General features: G+C 38.3%; 2 protein-coding genes and 1 non-coding gene across 3 annotated transcripts in view; all 3 read left to right on the forward strand.

Moving 5' to 3' along the window:
* LOC145988029 (BTB/POZ domain-containing protein 7-like) overlaps positions 1-13458 on the forward strand; it is a 38661-nt gene extending 25203 nt beyond the window's left edge. The window contains exon 4 of the mRNA XM_083122867.1: positions 13435-13458. Coding sequence (XP_082978993.1) covers positions 13435-13458 — 24 coding nt within the window. The remainder of the gene's footprint in view (positions 1-13434) is intronic.
* LOC145987816 (BTB/POZ domain-containing protein 7-like) overlaps positions 7195-21175 on the forward strand; it is a 33598-nt gene continuing 19617 nt past the window's right edge. The window contains exons 1-3 of the mRNA XM_083122538.1: positions 7195-7285; positions 13435-13624; positions 18041-19301. Of these exons, the coding sequence (XP_082978664.1) occupies positions 13470-13624; positions 18041-19301 (1416 nt within the window). The 5' untranslated portion in view covers positions 7195-7285; positions 13435-13469. The remainder of the gene's footprint in view (positions 7286-13434; positions 13625-18040; positions 19302-21175) is intronic.
* Positions 8701-8772, forward strand: TRNAA-UGC (transfer RNA alanine (anticodon UGC)). Its single transcript has one exon. It is a non-coding gene; the product is annotated as a tRNA-Ala (tRNA).

The following is a 21175-nucleotide window of genomic DNA, read 5'->3' on the forward strand; positions in this document are numbered from 1 at the left end:
ACAAGAAAATTGCAGAAGTACAACATAAAGATATGCAGTAGTAAAATTGTAATCAATTTGCAAAAATTTCTATGATGACTATTCGCTCCCCAGAAAATTTTGCAATCTTGTATTCCCAAAAAGGGGGGGGGGGGTAAAAGTGAAATAAAAAACAAATGTTGAGAAAAGAAAAAAATTATGAGAAGGGGTTGTTGTAACACCAATATTACCAACAATTGTAATATATAGTAGTGATGGTTGCGAACGCAAGAAAGTAACAAAAATTCCAAAAATTTTAGGAAAGTGCGCAAAGAGTCCGGGATCAAATTAATAGACGTACGCTAAAAAACAAAAGAACCAATCAGTTACAAAAGTCACGGTTTCTTGAGGTTAATGACAAGTGTTTAGCACTGTCGCCTCAGTCTCTAACGAGAACCAAAACTTAATGTAGACTCTACATTGTAGAGTATGCCCGAAATGTGGGATCTACCAAGCAAAATACGTTCATAGATTGTTGCCAAAATTCACACTAGATTTACAAGTCAATATATATATATATATATATATATATATATATATATATATATATATATCCACGCGTCCGTCTCCGAACAATCTGTTGCAATACAAATCAATTAGTTTACAAATTCAGATAATGGATTTTTTTACGTTTCTTTGGAGTAAAGGGTCAAAACATAGAGCAATATTCAATTTGATACACTAGGTCTGAATTTATTACGTTAATCACTCAACGAAGCTCGATTAACGTTTCAATCAAACAAACAGGTACATTGAACAATTATTAACAACCCTTCCCATTTAACTCCCATGACGAACTTTCAAATAGATTCAACAAATATCTCCTTTTTTACTCTGAGATTTATACACTAAATCGTAAGAGAGCAAACAAATAAATACAATCATCAAAACACGTCGGTATTCATAACATCAAAAATTTAACAAGGTCAATGTTCAACAGTACATTAACGTTCACTCTTTTCTTTGCAACCAATTCCCTGTTTTAAGTTTGGTGCTCCCGTTTATTTTATCCTTCCATGTGCTAACCAAACATTATCTTTAACTTGTATTCTCCCTTCCCTGAGGTAACTTACTAAATTACGCTAGTGTACGCCTTGCTTACTCGACATTTAAAAGTTTGAACGCCACCTTTACATTCCTTTATTACAAAACGCGACGACGACTCATTTTTGACCAATAATATATCGTTATTTGCCTTGTAACTCGAAGGTTTCGCCGTTCGTATCTTCTTCATCTCAATATTCAAACTCGCGACTCGGTTCAGAAAGATACATGTATCCAGCACATTTCACTTTTCACAATATGTCAAAAAGGGGGGTTGAAAAAGTACATACCTCAATCACCAGGATAAAACTCGTCCTGCCGACCAATCGAACTCCGGCACCATGGAATCAAGTAGGTTTTGGTGTCCTTTTCGCACAGCCATCATACTTTTACATGGAATCTGGATACGTCCCTCGAACTTCCTTCTCTGTCAAATCCCATCTGTAACTCAATGGTCCTAATGGCGAATGGTACCTTGAAGAATACGGCAATCGAGCTGTCCTAAGGTCAAACGAAACTCTGCTCAACCAGATTCCCTTCTTCGCAAAAAATACAGTTCTTCCATGTCTTTACTCCAAGCGGCGCAATAAAAATGAGGCAGTTTGCGTAGCAGTCCGAATATAGAGAGAGTCCAATATCCCAGCGTGTAATCGGCGGTGGATAGACAAGTCTCGTCCAGCGAGTTTCTGTTCCGCTCTAAACACGCGTCATAATCTCTCCCTCTCTTTTCCTTCAAGGCTCGCTGGCTGGTTTCGTGGGTGTCAGCTGGATCGGGACTGTTGAGCTTGCACGCTCGTAATCGCAGCACTAAAACAAGGCCAGTGGAACCTCAAGCGGTAACTCGCACAACCAATAAACCACAAGACAGACGCAAGGCGTACCGACGAAGGAGGAAATGTGAGGCTTTTCTACGCGTAGTTTAAACGTAATACTTTTTATTACGAATCGCGCAGAAAAACGTCACAACAAACAACATTGGGTCATAATGGTCGTGTGTCTAAAAGGTTTTGTACAGCGTAGGCACAGGCGTAGGTTTTTCGCAGAGAGCGATGTATCGTGGCTGAATCGATATAAGTTTGATAGAGACGTTTGCTGTTGTCGTCAAATCTCAAAATGAAGCCTCGTAGATTATGTTTTGCAGCCATCATCTTATGCTAAGCACACTACATACACATTAAATATAATACTAAAGAAATGATTTACACTTTTAGTGTGTCTTCTGTACTGTTTTCAGTACATCAACAGGTGTTTTGAAACATCTACTGTGTTTAGATTTTCAAGCAAATATGAAAACAAATCGTTTATCATGAGGAATGACAATTTATATTTACAGCCAATATGTTAAAGAAATGGTAGGCGAGTTGTCCATAACAGTTTTCATTTGGTCTGTTCTACACAATGTGAAATTTAAATGAAAATGTAAAAAAGTGGAGGACAATATGTGCTTCACTTCAACAGAATTCCATTCTTTAAAGCAATATATGATGTGGAATGAAAAAATGAAAAGAGCAATGAACTATTTACCTACTATTATTTTTTCTCTTGGCTGTACATTATGTCTACTGTAGGTGTTTGGTAGAAAACCATTCAGTTTCAGTAATTTCCAAGAAAACAGTAGAGTACAATTGATAACAGTTGTAAATAGAAATTCCCAGCTAATCGGGCCTCCTCCATTGAGTATCGAACCTAGCAAAGTAGAATCTGAACCATTGGCATCACTAGTGAAAATTAAGTTCAAGGTTCACGGATTACAAATGTCAATAATTATTAGAAAACACTTTTGGTTGTTTTTGTGCTCAAAATTTGTTCATGCCTTGAACTTGGCCCAACTTCTAATTGATTAATAAAATATTTTCATGTTACATGCTACATTTGTACATATGAATTTGATTTCTGACTGAATGCACATACTACGAAAACATAAAAGATAGGCCTAAATGTTACTTCTTTTTTCTTTAAGGACGATTTTCATGTCCCATGTTATACTGTATGGAATTCTCGGCAGACAGTCATTCATTGTCTGTTGCCAAGAAGATGGACTAGTACTGCCACCACCTGGCAAAAAAAAAACATACATTTGCATTATCTATGAGCAGCTAGTTACAGCAATTTGGAGTATGCTAGAAGCACCAAACCCTGACGTACCTAACCTACTCACACCTGCATCTGAGAGCAGAAATAAATTAAACTTAACCAGCCTAATCTTTTCAGATGTTTATTTTTGCTATCAGATGCATATGCGAGTAGGTTTGGTGTTTCTAGCATGTAACACCAAGCTGATATAGCTGTTGTTAGCTGCTCACATCTATGTATAAAACAACCACTCACATCACATTTGCTTACACCTCCAATTTACAGAAATTTCATTCAATGAGAATGTCAAGAAATTCTTAGAAGTTCCACACATCACAATTTGATACACTCCAGAATATACCTTGCATTCCTGTAGATAACAAAAAAGAAATGTTGACATTTGTAACCAATTTGGATTAGAAATCACACAATAATGAAAGAACCAACCATATGGGATTATAGATTTTAAATAAAAGTGCTCTGTTCCCATATTTTTTTAACCACTTTTGGCTAATCATGAAGATGGGGATGAGGAATGACATGTTTAAACTGACGAAAGGACACTCACAATAACATCCATGTCCTGGCAAGGATTTGAACCCTTAACTCCTGACATCATAGCATACTTTTCTAACCTCGGTAACAGTTCGTTATATCGGAGACACATTTCTTCATTTTTACAGAAGAAACTACTTACGGAAATGAGCTTCTCTAAGGTTTCAGGCCCGTAGCTAGAATTGATCTCCAGGTGGGGCTCACGGGTTATCAGGGGGGCTTTGTAAACCAAGTCCATTTTTTAAAAAATATTAAATGAAGGTAAATTATGTGGGGGCGCTCATTCATTTATAAATATCATATACTACACAAATACTACATTTTTCTACATCTTTTAACCTTTTGTTTACCAGCTATCTATAAATAGATACCTCTAGGTATACCCCTTGTTTACCAGCTATCTATATATAGATATCTCGACAAGGTTGTAGTTTTTACGTCATAATGTCGCTATTTTTCGCTGGAATTGCGATTTTCTTCTTTTATATTATTGTTAACACATATACTGCAGAGTAAAGACTCTTTCCCCCATAAAAATGGGAGGAAAATGCCGGGAAAATGGCGGCTTCCTTTGAAACTGAGTCAGTGGCGCATAGACATGTCTTTTGGGGGGGTACAAGTTGTGTTCTATTACTCGTATGATAATAATACAATTATTTTCTTGTTCCAAATATGCATGCGATCATTTCCATGTGTATTTTGACAATGTTCTGTACTTTGTTGTCCAGGGGCGGAGGGGGGAAGGGGCATTTTTATTCAGAAATTTTGGAAATTTCTGGTTCCTCCCCTCGCCCCGCATCCGTAGCCTATAGACACTCAATGTGCATAATTTTATATAGTCCGATTTTATGGTTTATTCCGCGTATAACGGTACTTGATTCGTCCGTCTAAGGCAATTAGCTTCGGACCTACAGTTGTTTCAAGGTAACTGCGCATTTTGCTGAATAGCTCAGTGGGGTACAGACATATCGTTTTCGGGGTACAAGTCGTGTTGTGTTGTTCATATCATAATAGTGCAATTAATTTCTTGTTCCAGACATGCAAGCGATCATTTCCATGTTTATTTTGAGGGGCATTTTTCTGAGATTTTGAAATTTTCCAGTTCCTCCCCTCCCCCGCATCCATATATACACTCAATGTACGTAAATTGTATGTAGTCCGAATGTATGGTTCATTCCGCTTATAACGATACATCATTCGTCTGTCTAGGGCATTTAGCCTCCGATCTACAGTAAACTAAATGAAACTTTGCATTTTGCTTAAAATTGGCCCGGTAGATAGGAGCTTACCTGGCAAAATGGGCTTGGTAAACGAAAGGTTAAAACATCTCTTGAAGTCTTCTGAAATTATCCCTTACACACCCCATACTATTTTAGATGATACAGATATGTATATCACACACAAAAAACGCACAACATTTAATCACAGTGCCTACATTATATTCCACCCCCGGCCGAAGCAATTAAACTCCTCTTCCTTCCCAAAACTTGGGAGCTGTTGTTGACCTTTGACGCAGATGCGGAGGGAAATTGCATGATGACATCAAAGTCACAGATTTCTGTCTAAACGGGAGGTTGCAACAGGGACAGTGAAGGTACAGATAAAGAAGCTCCCCTATCAAAGAATTTTTTGAAGTCTAGAGAATATTCTAAATACATGCAGCTACTTCTGCTCATAAACAAAATGAGCGCATGTAATAGTTACTGTTCATATTCTGTAGATTTATCCTTAAAGTTGTGAGTTGTCTACAAATTCACTCTTCACTACAAACAAATTATGCAAAATAGTTTACCTAATGTAAAGGGGGGCTGATGGCAGTGCCAGGGGGGCTGACGGGCTGAGCCCCCCCCTGGCCCCTGTCTGGCTACGGGCCTGTAAGGTTTCCAACGTTCGTCGAGGTATTTTCTTTCATCGTGGAATCTATTGACCGGGAAATCATGTATTTTTCAAGAGAAATATCTCACCGACGCACAAGTGCCATTGCTTTCGCCTATGCTTTCGCTACGTGAACCGGATGCTGCATACGTTTGATGACGTAACCCCCTGTCAGTGTTTCCAACCCCATTTTTTTTTAACTATGCTTGCCTAACCTAACCAAACCTAAAAAAAAAGGTAAAGTGTTCCCCTGTGCATAGCACCACGCCATGAAGGCGTATAGGGGGTGTGGGGGTAACGCCCCACACTTTCTTGATGCGGTCGTGAGTGGGGGAGATGTGATCAGCATCACGCCCCTGACCGCCTTTACCCCCCAGGGTTTCCCCCAGGTACCCATGTTATTCGACGCTGGGTGGGCGCCGGGGCCGCTTCCACCGTTAGAAAAGTTCCCGGATTTGAACCGGCCGAGGATCGAACCCGGGACCTTTAGCATGGTAGTCAGACGCGTTACCGACTGAGCCACCAAACCTAACCTAATCTTATCGGAAATGGTTCGTGGGGCTATCCGTCAGCTACCCGCGCATAATGAACAATCTGCACACGTCAAAAGTTTAAGGTTCTCCGTGCATATAGAACTATGGCATGAAGGCATATTTAGGGGATGTAGGGGTAGGGCCCCCGCATATTCTTGATCTCGGCCATTTTGGAGGTGATTTGATCAGTACCAAGCTCCAGCTGCCTTTGTTCCTCAGGGTTCCCCGAAGTATCCATTGATTTGAGGTTGGGTAAGCCCCAGAGCCGCTTTATGTGGAGACAAGGTCGGAATATCTCGCCCTTTGATAATAGAAAAGTTCTATGCTTTGATCACCCACCCTGAGAATCGAACCCATGTCTCCCGCGTCCCTCCTGGTAAATCCGCCAAATGCGCACACATTGGCGGTTATTGGGTTCCAAAAGTGGGGCAAGGTGCGAAAACTTGGGGGGGGGGGGCAAGGACAGTTTTCTTCCGTTTGTAGAAGGTTTAACATAGTGCGGGGGCAAACGTGGCAAAAATTGCTCCCACGCCAATCCTAATCGCCGCCACTGCACACACACGCGCACATACACACGTTACTTACCCGATGATGATTGGTTCCACCATTCTATCAAAGATCCATGACTGTAGCAGAGACTGCAGTATGGCCATCCTAACCTTACTATTCTATTGTATGGCAAGACTACTAATGGTGTTACTGGATGGCTCCGTTCTGGTGCTGATAAAATGACATTATTCTCCGAAATGAAGTTTAATGTTGAAGATTTTATAATATAAATTGAGAGACGTCCCATCATATTCACCTTTGGGGAACAGGGTCTCCTGCTCCTATAAAATTATCTCTTTCCAAAACTTTTTTGGAGTAATCTCCAGTGCTGGTGAAATAGGTTCACTCCCGATAGAGGACGATACCAAATCGTAAAGCCAAAGAATGGTATTAATTCATAAGTTGCACATAGAAAACGTTTAAATAAAAGAACAAGATTATATACATCTCTGTTTTAATTCTTGAATTATTTTATTTAATGTTGTTAAAGTTAGGTATTTACAATAACAATTCAAATTTGACTCTAGTTGTATACAAAGTAAAATGAACATGGCCGTGCTAGGTTCTTGTTTATAAATGAAATCAACATGAGCGTAAGCTGTTACGCCTAGTCTTAAATAGGTACAAAGGAAGAAAAGGTAAAGTAGAGAAATATTAAGGCTGTCTTATTTGGCGCAGGAACTCAGTGAAGTGTGTTATATAAATAATGGAATTGAAGTAAAGGTCGTAAACACTTGTTTAAGATTGCAATTAGATGCATATTTAAATGCTCGTGTAAATAATTGCAGTTACGAAAATAATATTCGTAATACAGGAACATTTATGTGTGTATGAAATATTTAAATCACATCGTCAAATTCAGAGAACTTGTACGGTAAAATCTGTTAAAACAATGTAGGAATAGAGACTGGGCTAAGTTAAATTTATAAACATATTTATTATAGCCCTTGCTATATTTTAAAATGATATCCAATGTTATGATTTTTTAACCGTAATGTTCTCATGATAACTTCTAGTTCTCGATATATGATTTCTGGAAGTAACAAGAAGTAGTTGAGTACCACACCTATATCATGAAAAATAGAAGTAAAATTTAGCTAGTGGTGTAGCTTTTGCTACTTGATGCATTTTAAGAAATTGAAAGGTGGAAGTCGAATAATTCCAAAATTTACTGTATGTGTAAGCACTGAATATTATTAAATGCAGATTTGATGATCTTGATAACCAATTCTAAAATATCTGCAAATAATAGATTATTTAAACATAGCCTATATTTAAATTGGTTCTAACCCAAAATACCTTGAAACTTAATATGGTCCAACTACAATCGCCTTATTCCAATATCATCTTTATACATACACATGCAATTTCTACATGAATGATTTATATACATGTATAGAAGCACGTACTAGTTATCTACTGTATGATTTGTGCACCTTGATTTTTCTGTCCCATATATGTTTTTTTTTCAATTGAACAGCTGGCCATTTGGTTACTGCTAACTGGAATACTGACCACAAAACACTTAATGTGTGCCATTTTCTACATTTTCATATTTAACCCTTCACTGGTATATATGTAAGTGCTCACCATAGATTATAATTGTAAGTTTTTAAGACCCAGATAATGATATCACTTTCTGGTCTTCTGTAGCTGCTGTATGTAATGTCTATGACCAGATGATACCAGTTATGGATTGTTGAAATGTTCTCCTTTTGATATCAATCTGTTTTTGTGAGTGCCACACACACACATAAACCAACGACATAACCATTTTCTGCAAACATATTTTATTTTTGTGCTCACTGAATTCATGTTGTATCACTGATTCTTAGTAATTATTTTATTTGACTCCATTAACTTATTACTCTACTATTTCTTGCTAAATGAACTTTGAAATCAGATATTCGTCTCAAATGAGGAACAGCAGGTCCAAGCATGGCTTGCTGAACCAAGTGATGAGAAAAGAGAAGACGTGGATAGTGTTTGATTCTCAGGGTCCGTAAGATAAAGTTCCTGAGAAGTCATTGAAAAGTGATCATGATAGCAACACGCTCCCATGGCACAGTGGTAGCGTCATTGCCTTGCAATCAAGGGGTCCCGGGTTCAATACCCGGTGGAGGCACAAGTGGTTCGGATCCCACTTTAAACTGTAGGTCCAGTCCCGATTAGCCTTACTGTGCATAAAGTGGACTTAAAACACCAACTCAAACAATGATAGCAACACGGGTCAATCTCTTGTTCTTTCTCCTCAATATATTAGGATGAAACTACGAAGTAGATGTTATGCAAATTATTTAACATCAAAAGTAAATTCCAAGTAAAATTATAAAAATTATGTTGTTTCTTGATAAATTGTCTCTCATAATAGTTAATCAGTAATATTGCAGTACAAGAATATCATTTTTTTGTTATAAAATAATTAAGTTAAATTTTAACTTATAAGTGATGTATACTATTAGGTGATAAATGTTTATAAATTCTTGTTAACATGATAAATGTAAAAAGGTATTTGAAAAAATGTCAAAAACAATGACATTCTCATACGACCCAATGAAGAGTTAAGGTGAACTTGTGTTATATTTCATCCCGTGTTTAATTTCTGTGGGAGAAAATCTGATTGTAAATTGGTTCCCATATACTAACACAAATCAGTTTTGTTGATTAGGTTTTGTGCCCTGAGCATTATAATTACGATTCTGTGTGATTATACAGTTTTACCATTTATGTAGTGGCATAACTAATGGCTCAACATCACAAAGGTGCCCTAGTATCTCATGGAACCCCATCCGATACTAGAAAAATGAAAAACTATTTTATCAAATTTTTCCAGCATATATTACTACATTGCCATGAGTAACTACTTTTATTTCCTTTCTTATGTTTATGAATTAGTATGCTACAAAGCACCATAAGAGCGAAAAACAAACGCTTCCTAAAGTGAGCATGTGGTGACTTCAAGGTAGGATGGGCACTATCGACTAATTAGTCAGAAAAAATAGTACTTCATTTTTTTTACTAATCTTAGTCAATCCTTTAATTGAAACCTTTTCCAACTAATACTTAGATATTTTTGTTTTTATTATTGTCTTGAGATTCTTCAAGACTACATTATGCTCAGGTTCACTACATTTAACTCAATCTACATTTTTAAGTAAAGTATGAACTTCTGTATAATATGTATGGACCCCACAGAGAATGAAACCCTGGACCCTTGGTAACAAGGTAAAGCATAAAACATCTGGGCATGAACTCTAATATTAAGATAGCAGATTCAAATCTTGAACAAGAGATGGGTGTTCTTTGTGAGTGTCCACCAATTTCACCTAATCACTGCTGATTCTCATCGTTACAATTAGACAAAAATGGCAGAAAATATAACAAAAATATAATTACAATTTACATTTGTTTGCTACCTCTTTAGGCTAATTGCGATGGTGAGAATGAGTGATTACTAGAGCCCGGATTTTAGGCAAAATGCCTGTTCATTTCTGACGCTGGTAGACAAAAATTGAACACAAAAGCACACCGATCCGAAAGTTCTTAACATTCTGAACAATACTTTATGTTGCCTGTTTTTGCCTATTTCACCTTACGCTGCCTTTTTCAAACATTTTTGCCTCTTTTGTCATTCCGACAAGGCATTTTTTTTATATTTCTCTTTTTTTATTTGATTTCATTTTTCAATAACCCTTGTTATTCAAACGCCACCACGTATTTAATTTACACAGCAACAATTCATGCACAAGTTTTAAATTCAATACCAGCCAGTTTGGCAACATTGCATTCATTATCAGTTTTGCAGAAACAACAACACAACTGACTATCTTGTTGAAGCAAAACAAACGTACTTGATCTCGCGTCGCGATAAGCTATTGTTGTCTTGAATTCGCCTTCTTGAACAGAAATTCGCTGCTAGTTCTCTTCTCTTCATTAAGGCCCCCAGAATCTAAAAATTTAAGGACACGACACCTGGAATTTCTCTCCCTCCCCAACCAATCCTGACAAGGTGGGGCACGTGGATTTCTGAATGTATTTATTACGCAGAGAATTTTGAAATGTTGGTTGAAGGTTTTTGGTGTGTCTCCGAAGAAGAATCCTCTGCTGTACGAGATGTCAAAAAAATGCTACATTCGGAAACTGTTCGAAGTGACTTGTCATTTATTGCAGCCCATTATACAATACTGCCACAAACCATAACTAAACTAGAGGAGAAGCCCTTGTGTTGCTCTGGCTACTTTCCACGAATGTGTCAACGCGATCACTTCTGTTCCTGGCCCTAAAGGCAATTTGGTTAGTGAGAAATGTGTGCGTAGTGAAAATTCTGATCTTGAGGAAATCGAGAAGATCGGCAAAATCCTAGCGGGCGACAATACTGTCACGGTTGAAATCGATCCATTCGTGACAGATGCTTCAAATACGCCCCTGTAACATCCTTTGACATGGAAAGGTCCTTTTCGGCTATGAAGAATGTTTTGTCTGACAGAAGACAGTGTTTCACGACTGACAACTTGAAGAAAATCCTAGTTGTTATGTGCAACAAGTAAATACCTACTGGCATTACTAAAGTGTCCGAAATGAGTTTTCTTAAATTTTATTGTTGCAATATCTTTGATATGTGTGTTTATCGTTGCTAAATCTGCAAATTAAGAAAAAAAAACATTCATTGAAGCATTAATATTTTACAAATAGTCTCGTTTGAAGGCGGTGGTATGATAAAACTTTTACTGTGTGTATTTGTGTTTGTTTCTTTGTTTTGGCTCAGGTAAGATTAAAAATACTACTAAGTGTATGTGGTGTTTGTTCTTGTTGTGCACCAAGCACATTTTTATTGACGTAGGCATCCGTCACGTGCGAGTGAAAAGCAACTAAATTAGATTTTAAAAAGGAGCCATTTTGCTGGGCATCGTAAATGTGAATTGTTTACCCTACGTAACGACAGCTCAATAATATTTACTAATTTTAGGTCAATTTGTAAATACATTTTTAAAGATTTAAGAAGAATTTAAGTCCTTCTCTTCAATTTTTAATGCCTCTTCTTCAATTTTCACTGCCTCTTTCTGAAACTTGACTGCCTTTTTTTCAATTTTTCGCTGCCTTTTTGCCTGCCATTTTTAATACTTTTCAGTGCCTGAACATCTGGGCTCTAGTGATTACATAAATAATGAATAGGAACTTACAAAGGAACACCCATGTAAATGCCAGAACTGAAACTGTCAGTGGTGAGAATGTGACAACCACTGAACATACATACGTCGCTGGCAAATTTCTGCTCTCAGGAAAAAGGAAGTGAAAATGAACAGCTATTTTGGCTGCAGCAAGTTTGAGAATGTATTGTACAACATTTAGTCTTTCCCTCACAACCATAATTAGTGTTTATTTTTAATGAAACTAGTCTTTATCTACTTTGCATGAGAGCTAGTGGATTTTTAAACCACATTCTTATTATTTGAGTGGGTTTAAGAATATTTTTCAATGCAGCACAATGCTGCAATATGCCAGAGGTTTCCTTGAAAATATTCACGACTTCATATTTAATCGCAAAATGCATTTCTTTCCAGAATGTTGTTGGAAATAATGACAATTTTGCATAACTTCCAGGACAATTAAATTCCACAAAAGTATCATATTGCACTTTAGACGAAAGCATTTTCCTTAACATTTGTGCCATGACCAAAATGCTACAATGTAAAGTGAGAAATCTTATGGCATTTCAGATGCCATGGCATATTTCATGGCATTTCTCAAGGATAGGATCCGTCCTATTTCCGTAGCATTTTTCGTAGCATAACCAATCAGAAGCGACCTCTATGTCACAAGTGCAGTTGTAATGGCAGCCGTGTGAGTAGTAAACAACGTATCACTTCACATTTTTAAAACACGATAATTATTCAACCGAGAGTTGAATTAATTATTTAGTTTTTTCAATTGTAAACACCATGCACTCGTCATGTATGGTGTAACTCGATGTGCTTATCATGTTGTATGTATCATACAATGTAATTTCAACAGCTAACAAAAAGTGTGGGGCGTTACCCCCACACCCCCTATACGCCTTCATGGTGTGGTGCTATGCACTGGGGAACACTTTACCTTTTTTTTTACCTTTACCTTAACGTAAATGTTCCATGAAATGCTTTCGTGTAAAGTACTATCTGCTATAACATTTTTGGAAGCATTTACATAGCATTTATGCTATCAAAAATGTTAAAGGAAATGCTTTCGTCTAAAGCCGGCTTTACTCTGGAAAGGATTGGCCAGCACTTGTGCACAGTAAAGAATTGATGCAAATATGATGTATTGAACTACATGTGACATTGACGTTCAGAGATCCAAGGTTTGAACCCTTGTCAGTCATGGATGTATCATTGTGTTTGTCCTATCACCATTTCATTAGTTCATCATTCATTTTCATTGTTGCTATTAACTCAACAGTTAGAAGGGAGAAGTAAAATTATCAAAATAGAAATACACGCATTTTTCATGTCCATAACTTATTTATGTTCTTTGCAAGATGTACAGGGTACTATTGTTCATTAATATCTAGTATAAAATGTTACTTTTTGAATTGTGGAATATTTGCCTTGAAAACCTTGAATTTTATCTGTTTTCCTCAATGTTTATGCATTAGTTGCTAAGCAGAACATATATATATATTTTAGTTTAGTTTGAATCATGTTAGATAAGACATTAATATACCAATCATGTAATTTCTTAGAACTGTAGTCATGCTATTGTTTACCCATGTTTTGTGTTACTTATAATGTGGTTGTCGGTACCATTGCAGCATGCAAGGAAAAAGGTGAAGTAGTAGGAAATAGGATGGGTGCCACTGCCTCTTCTCTTCCTGGAGAGTCTCCGGCCCCTCCTCGATCCACTTCCATGGCACAGGCTGCACGAATGAACTCTGGATTTAGATACGATTCTCGGACTATTACCCCATCAGGAACCAATGACCAGCTAGCCGTTGTAGTTCGGTAAGTCTATATAATCCTTTTCTGTTAGAGGCATCTCTCGTATTGGCAGGACACAACTCTCTTATGGAAATGGGGAATATGTCCTTTTGGGAAGATACAAGGCTTCCAGCAGTATGTGATAAGGGAAGAAAATGAAAGTAATCCAAGTGGAAAGCATTACATACCAATAAAAAGATGTAGGAATTTGGAAGTTGTTACGTCAATATAATTTTATGAAAAATGAAAGATATTTATTAATGTTGATATGAAGGTACAGCCAAGAAACATGTCAGTTTGAGGACAACACAAGCCCGCATGTACGCATGAGCTCCAGATGCTCCAGAATGGGGAACAGGAAGGGTTATCTATCCCCCAACCCCCCCTGGAAAGTGAATTTCAGGTGCAAATTTCATATTCTATATGTGTAATTTCATTTCAGCTACAATATATTACAGAAAAGAGGACTTATTACATGTAAGACATGTACTACATACAGGTTCCCTGTTGGAAGTCCAGAATATCAAATTCATGCCATTTCTGGACTAGGGATGAAAGTAAATTTTTACTTAGTATATCTCCTATGTGTGCCAAATCTTAATGTAGGGAAGGAAAGATGTCCATGTATGTTCAGTCACTGACATTCCTGGGTTGTAACATTTCCATTGAAAGTCTATGGAATCGTTAAAACCGAGAACTGTCCGTGAACTGTACCATGCATCTGTTTCAACTGGAGGTTGGTTTTCCTTCGTCTCTTATAGAATCTGGAACAAATCAAGTCTTTTTTTGAACTGTTTGTTTCTTACATTATCCATTGAAAGAAGTTGATTCCAGGCTTATTTTGAAGACACGTGTGATTCAAAGTGTGTGGAGTATGTAAAGGGTTATGCATTTTGTTACAGTTGTTTCAAAACACTTTTCTGACTCTTGATTATTGCCTAATACTGATTAATTCCCTGCATTTCTGTGCTCAGTTAATCAAAATGCAGAGTGAAAATAAGCACTACTTCCTTTGGAGTAGAACTGACCATTACAAAAGAAACAGTTGTACCTGTATGGTTGTTTCTTGTGCTTAAGAGTAGATGCCATACACTTTCTGTAGCTGACGTGTTCTACCGCCACTAGTATTCAGGGTCTTCAATAACAGGTGAAATGTGGTTCGACTTTTAGTACGTGGTCTGTTCAAAAAAAGACCAGACTTTTGCAATACAAACACTATTACTGCAATTAACATTACACATGCTTGTCCCCTTTGAAGTTCTTCCCCATGCTTGCAATGCAGTGCTCCCATCGTTTCTGCCACTGTTCGGATGCCTCCTGGAACGCATTTTAGGGAATAGCTCTCATCTGTGTTGTCACCTTCTGCTGAATTTCATCTACACTTTCAAAACGATGTCCTTTCAAGGTTTTTTATTTAACTGGGGAAACAGAAAAGTCCAGTTGGCCAATTCTGGAGAGTAAGGTGGGTGAGGCACAACAGTTATCCCATGACCAGTCAAAAACTGGTCGACAAGCAGTGATGTGTAACTTGGCATGTTGTCATGGTGCAATACCCAACTTTTTGTTTTTCCACAGCTCAGACCTTTTTCTGCACACAGCTTCCCTCAAACTCCTTAAAACTTCAATGTAGATCACCTTGCCCATGGCCCGACCACGAGGAACAAATGCATGATGCACTACGCCTTGCCAGTAAAAAGAATAATAATAAATTCACCTTCATGTTTGATCGACTCATGTGCACTTTCTTCAGTTGAGGCAAATCTTTCCCAACCAACTACGATGATTGCACCTTGGTTTCCACGTTGTAGCCATATACCCAAGTTTCATTTCCTGTTATGATGTTTTTCACGAAGTTTTCGTCTGCATTGGCACGATCAAGCACTTCTTGACTGATGTGAACAGGGTTCTCCTCGATCGATATTTTGCCCTCTTTAAAACACCGAAAAAACTAATGACACTGCGATCGGCTCATACAGTCCTTGCCATGTTTCAGTAAAGGATTTCCCCAGTTTAAAGCAAAATTTCAAAGAAACACTCTGCTCAGCTAGGTGTTCCATTTTCATTGTGAAGCGAACACAACGAGAGGTTACTGCATGTGTTTACTTCGATGGCTCTAACCGGCTACTGGTGACCGTAGTGTGATGCGGTAGGCGACAGTTTGTTTCTAGAGCGTGCCACCTGCTGGGACTCGCTGTGAACAGTGGTTCACATGCTATGACAAAAGTCAGTTTTTTTTAATAGACCACATATGTTCTTTCCTTCCATGAGGTTGTTGATCATTTTGTCATTAAAAAGTACTCTGCTTGTTATCCTCGTCATTGCCTCCAGCATCAATAATAAAATAAAAAATAAGTAAGTAATAATAAAGGATAGATTAGGACATAATATTTGGTACCTTACTTGCATCAATTGATACCAGTATTTCTATGAAATGTGTGTAACAGGGTGAGCCACACTATTCCAATTGCATGTGGTGCTGTAATAATGTTTTCTTTTATAAGAACCTGCCGAACTTGCAGGAACAGTTACAAGTGACTGGTCTGTACACTTGAGTTTCTAATTTTGATATCCAGTTGGAAAAATTGATTTTATCAAATTCTGCAAAATAGTCAATGACAGTGTTGATGGCATCTTCATTTGACAAACTTTTCTTCCCACCAACCCAAATTTTAAGTTCAGGCATTTGGTTTACCAGCTAAATGAAGAAAGATATTTATGGAATAGGATGGATGAGGAATCAACTTGAGGCCCAGTACATGCAATTTTGCTGTTGTGGTGATCGATTTGCAGGATTGGATGTTGCTCTAATGAGAGAGCATCTTTTTGTGTGCCAGTAGTGGCAGTTAGTAGAGTGCTCAATTCCAGATGACTGTCAAACTTTACCTATGAGTTGCAGCTGGCTGCAATGAAGAATAATGCTTACCAACAGTGGTGCCACTTAATGAATTGTGGCACCATCTCATGGAATGTACCAAACTTTTCAAACAGTACTTGTGTAGTGGTTAAATTTATTTTTGCTAAATAATTCGGTTCACCACAATTCATCTTTCTGAAGATCTAATACCAAGCCTTGCTCTTGAGAAAGAGAACATTTTAAGATGTTTTAGACTCTTTAGATACTATTCTTATTAATAATATTTTTGTATGATGGCTATGGCAACGGACAATCTTCAAGGACACTCCATTTCACAACATTTACTACCTCTGTGGCTGAGAATGTTGAGTGTGACTCACAGACTCAGCACAGAAGTTTACTGGTTCAAATCCTAGCTTCGCATGAGTGTGTCTTGATCTCTATCATGATGTGCTGGGGACACTAAAAGGTCTGCTCCCTACCTTCCTAACAAAGAAGAAAGAGCACGTAAATAAATGCATTTTAGCCACAGTGTGCATTTTTGTGTGGTATTTACCTGTGTACTAAATGTGACTGAGCTCCTCTCCCCTAGAAAATCTACCTGTCCCCTCTACCTCTCCTCATTTTTGTCCAGGTCCATATGCTATAATAAAACAAGTAAATGTAGAGAGGAGCAAAACGTATGATACAAAAATAATAATGACAAGAAAAAGTACTTACCTAGAAGTAAGATTTTTTTAATTCTACCAATGTGTACCCTGTGGAATTAATGTTAATGCCATTATATCATAACCTGTGGCTCGACAGCCCTTGAAGGGCCTAGGCTGATATCCCGACTGCCAGTCTCCCTCCCACAATCCTACCTAGAGGTGTGGAGATCTTCAACCACTATTGGGGGTGGCGTGGGGTTAACACATCGAACCTACAGCCGTTATAGGAGATTTCTGAGACCGAGTTACACTACTCATTCGTAGCTCTCCAATTTCCTCACAATGGTGGGTTGCCACTGGACCTATACACAGGCCAAGAACCCAGAGACTGAACCCAGGCAGAGTCGAACCCCTGCTGCCCCGCAGTCGGAACACAAAGCATAGCACCTTAGATCGCCCGGCCAGGGCTTGTTTATTTTTTACAAATTATGTTTGGTAAATGCCAGGCTGAATATTGAGGGTATTACTTCTTTTTTTGCGTGTAGTCGAACAAAATATGCTAAAACCAGGTGAATATGGCTCGTGCGGCAAAATATCGTCTTCTTCCTCTTTCGGAAATTGCAGGAAGGACTATGCTGCTAGTGTTTCCATAATAAGCTATGGGCAATAAAATCAATGGAGACATGGTTTCAGATCCAGGATGACTCTTTTTACAAAGATGGGATCTACATTTGTTGGCACAGGCGGGAGAAAATAGAGGTTGGCTGATATGATGTGTACAATACATGAACCTTATATATTTTTTGCTTCATACTGGGGGAAAACTTTGTGAACACACACTGTACATAGTTACATGATTAATATATTGAGATAGCTGTAGTGGGGGAGATATGTAGCTCATATTGTATGGAAGTAACTTTTATTTGTTTATTTCAGTGAAAGGAAGAAGAAAGTAACTGGGTTTGCTACGCTGCGGAAGAAACTGATAAGACGGCGTCGTTCATCCAAGGCATATGACCATGCCAGAGTGCTTCGTGAGTTTGTCAGTGATTGGAGTCCATTTCAACTGGGTGCTCTCGTCGAAGAATATGAAGCATTGGCTGCTTTGAAAGACCTAGTTGTTCAGGCAGAATTGGCCCGGCCTCCAGCAAGCACATACAAGCAAGACCTTTCAGATCTCTATGATTTCAAGTATTCTACAGATGTTGATTTAGTTTTCCAAGGTGCGTGTTTTCCCGTTCATAGGGCAATTTTGAGTGCTCGCTGCCCCTATTTTCGAGACGTGCTTTCCAAGTGTCCTGGATTTGGAGCTCAAATCTGTTTAGATCTTCGAACTCCTGGTGTCGATGTTCAACTGTTTTCAGCCCTCTTGAGGTATTTATATACTGGTGATATATGTTCGCATGAAGCTGCATTTAGTAATTTAGATCTGTTAGTTCAACTCGGTGATGAATTTGGTACTCCAAATCCTTTGGAACATGATCTTCGGTACTTACTGGAAACTGGAGACTATGCTGATGCTGTGCTTATATTTACGTCGGATCACGAATATCAGCGAGTTTCTGGTTGTACCGGTGCACCAGGGTGTTCTTCTAGAGACGGAAGTAATTCCGAGTATGGTTTCCATCCGAAACTCGAACTTCCGTGCCACAAGGCAATTTTAAGTGCACGATCTCCTTTCTTTCGTAATTTAATACAACGTCGGACACGCTCAGGTGAGGAGTACACGGAACGTGCATTTCACATACCTGCTAAAATCGTACTTGACGAGTCAGTGATCCCTAAACGCTATGCAAGAGTTTTACTCCATGCTATATACCTGGACACGGTGGACTTGAACCTTATACTCAGGGGAAGTGGAAGTGCCGGGAGTCTCGGTGAGGTGCAGGCGTTGACACACACTGGACGTGCTCGGCCAACTCCGATTGAAGAGGCGATGGAGTTGTTCCAAATAGGCCGCTTCCTGGAGTTGGATATTCTGGCTCAAGGCTGTGAGGATCTCATCTTAGAGTGGTTGTCCTTGGAAAACCTACCTACTGTGCTCCGGTGGGGACACGAGCCTCATGGTTCTGCGTGGGTCCATCGTCAAGCATTACATTACTTGAGAGAGGAATTCCAGGCTGTTGCCCAGTCATTGGTGCTGCATTTGTTAGACAAGGAACATTTGGTCGAGGCCTTGCAGAGTGATTTTCTTCAGGTATTTGAAACATTTGTCTTTATAATCTTATTAGTATCTATGTGACAATTTTTTTCTGTTATTAGTAGGGCTTTGATTTCTGTGACCTAAAAATGTAAAAAAAAACTAAAAAAATGTTGTCATTAGCAGTATTCTTCACTGCATTTAGCTGACGTGCGTTGTTCTAACTGTGAAGGAAAGCTCAAGATAACACCCACGTTGGAATTCTGTTCAAACGAATAAGGTTTGCTTATTATAATTTTCTTTTAGTATATATTTTTTTAATAGAGCCATAGTAGTCTGGTGGGTATGGCATTTTGAATGCTACATGGGAGACCTGATTTTGATTCTCAGCGAGGGAATTTTTCTAACAGTATCCCTGCATAACACAGCTCCGTGGTTCATCCAGCATCTACTAAATAGGTACCTCGAGGCAACTCTGAGGGATAACAGCAGTCAAAGTGTGGTACTGATCACACCATCTCTACAATGGCAGATATCATGAAGGTGTGGGCCATATCTCAGCACCACTTTTATATGTGCATCATGGCAAAGGGTACCCATAGGCGTGCAGAGATCCTCTGATTGGGGTGGGGGGGGGGGGGGGGGGGCAAAAGCCTTGATGAAAGTTCAGTCTGGAAAGAAAAATCTCATTTTATCTCACTCTTAGTTTTATACCATTGATGGGTATATATGTGTGTGTGTATATATATATAAAACATATTATTTAACTACATTACATAATCAATTCATTCGCCCCATAACAAACCAAATGATATAACGCCCCTTTTCCTCCAAACCAAACTGTTATAGCAGCAACTGTCTGAAGTACTTAGTTGTTCTTACTTGTCCCTCTGGTAATCTACAATGCATTACAAAAAAAAAAGATTGCGAGCAAGAAAATTTTTTGATCCAAATTTATATAAATTGAAAACAGTATTGATTTAATAGCACACAAATAATTCCATGGGATTCTCTTTTGCATTTTTTCTCATTCAGATCGTTCGACTTAGAGGGATAACTCTCACAACCCCCTAGTTACTACTGCTCTACTGCTCTGAACTTGACAAGACTGTAAGGAAAGCAGATGATATGAGCAAAGCGAGGAAGAAAAAATTATGAAATTAATTTTTATTTGTATGAAATTTAAAATCGAGTGGGCAATTGCCCCTCTCTGTCCCCTTGCAGGTAATCCTGGCTGTCTGGAAGAAATAATGCAAGAAAGACGTGAAAACTAATTCCATCTTCAGTATCCTTTTGTCCTGTTACTCTTAGATTCTGATAGTCTTACATTCTTTTACTTCAATGTTTGCCTCCCTAGAATTGATTTCTTCCAAGGTTGGGAAAAGGCAAAGCCACCCCCCCCTGCCCCCTTGTGGTTGCACAACTGAACCAACCCTCTTCCCCCATAGTTGCTTCGAACTTTCATCAACTTGAAAATACTTCATTTTCTTTAAGAGTATAATTTTAATAATAGCAATAAGATTCCTCTACACTAAATTTCTAAGGGAAAGTATAATAATATAGGGGCATGGAACGTCTGGAAGGGGGACAAAAATGGCCACCCCTCCCCCTTTGAAAACTAATGTCAACCTAAAAATATATATTTTACACATATAATTTGATTTCAGTCATAGTAATTTACATTAATTATTATGCGATAATTTCAAATTGAAGTGTTGTTTATCGAGGTACAGTAGAGCGTCGATTATCCGAACGTCGGTCAACCGAACGACCGCTTAACCGAACTGTGTACTCGCTCACTTTCAGATATCTGTAATGAAAAAAGTACGTGACTTAGCTGCTCGTAAACGTGTAGGCTTGCTTAGACAGACCAAAATAAAGGATTTTTTTAAACGTTAATTTTGTGTACTGTGTGTATTGTTCATGCAAAA

This window comes from Lepisma saccharinum, chromosome 5, assembly GCF_977018435.1.
Source record: "Lepisma saccharinum chromosome 5, izLepSacc3.1, whole genome shotgun sequence".
In the NCBI taxonomy this organism is placed as follows: Eukaryota; Metazoa; Arthropoda; class Insecta; order Zygentoma; family Lepismatidae; genus Lepisma; species Lepisma saccharinum.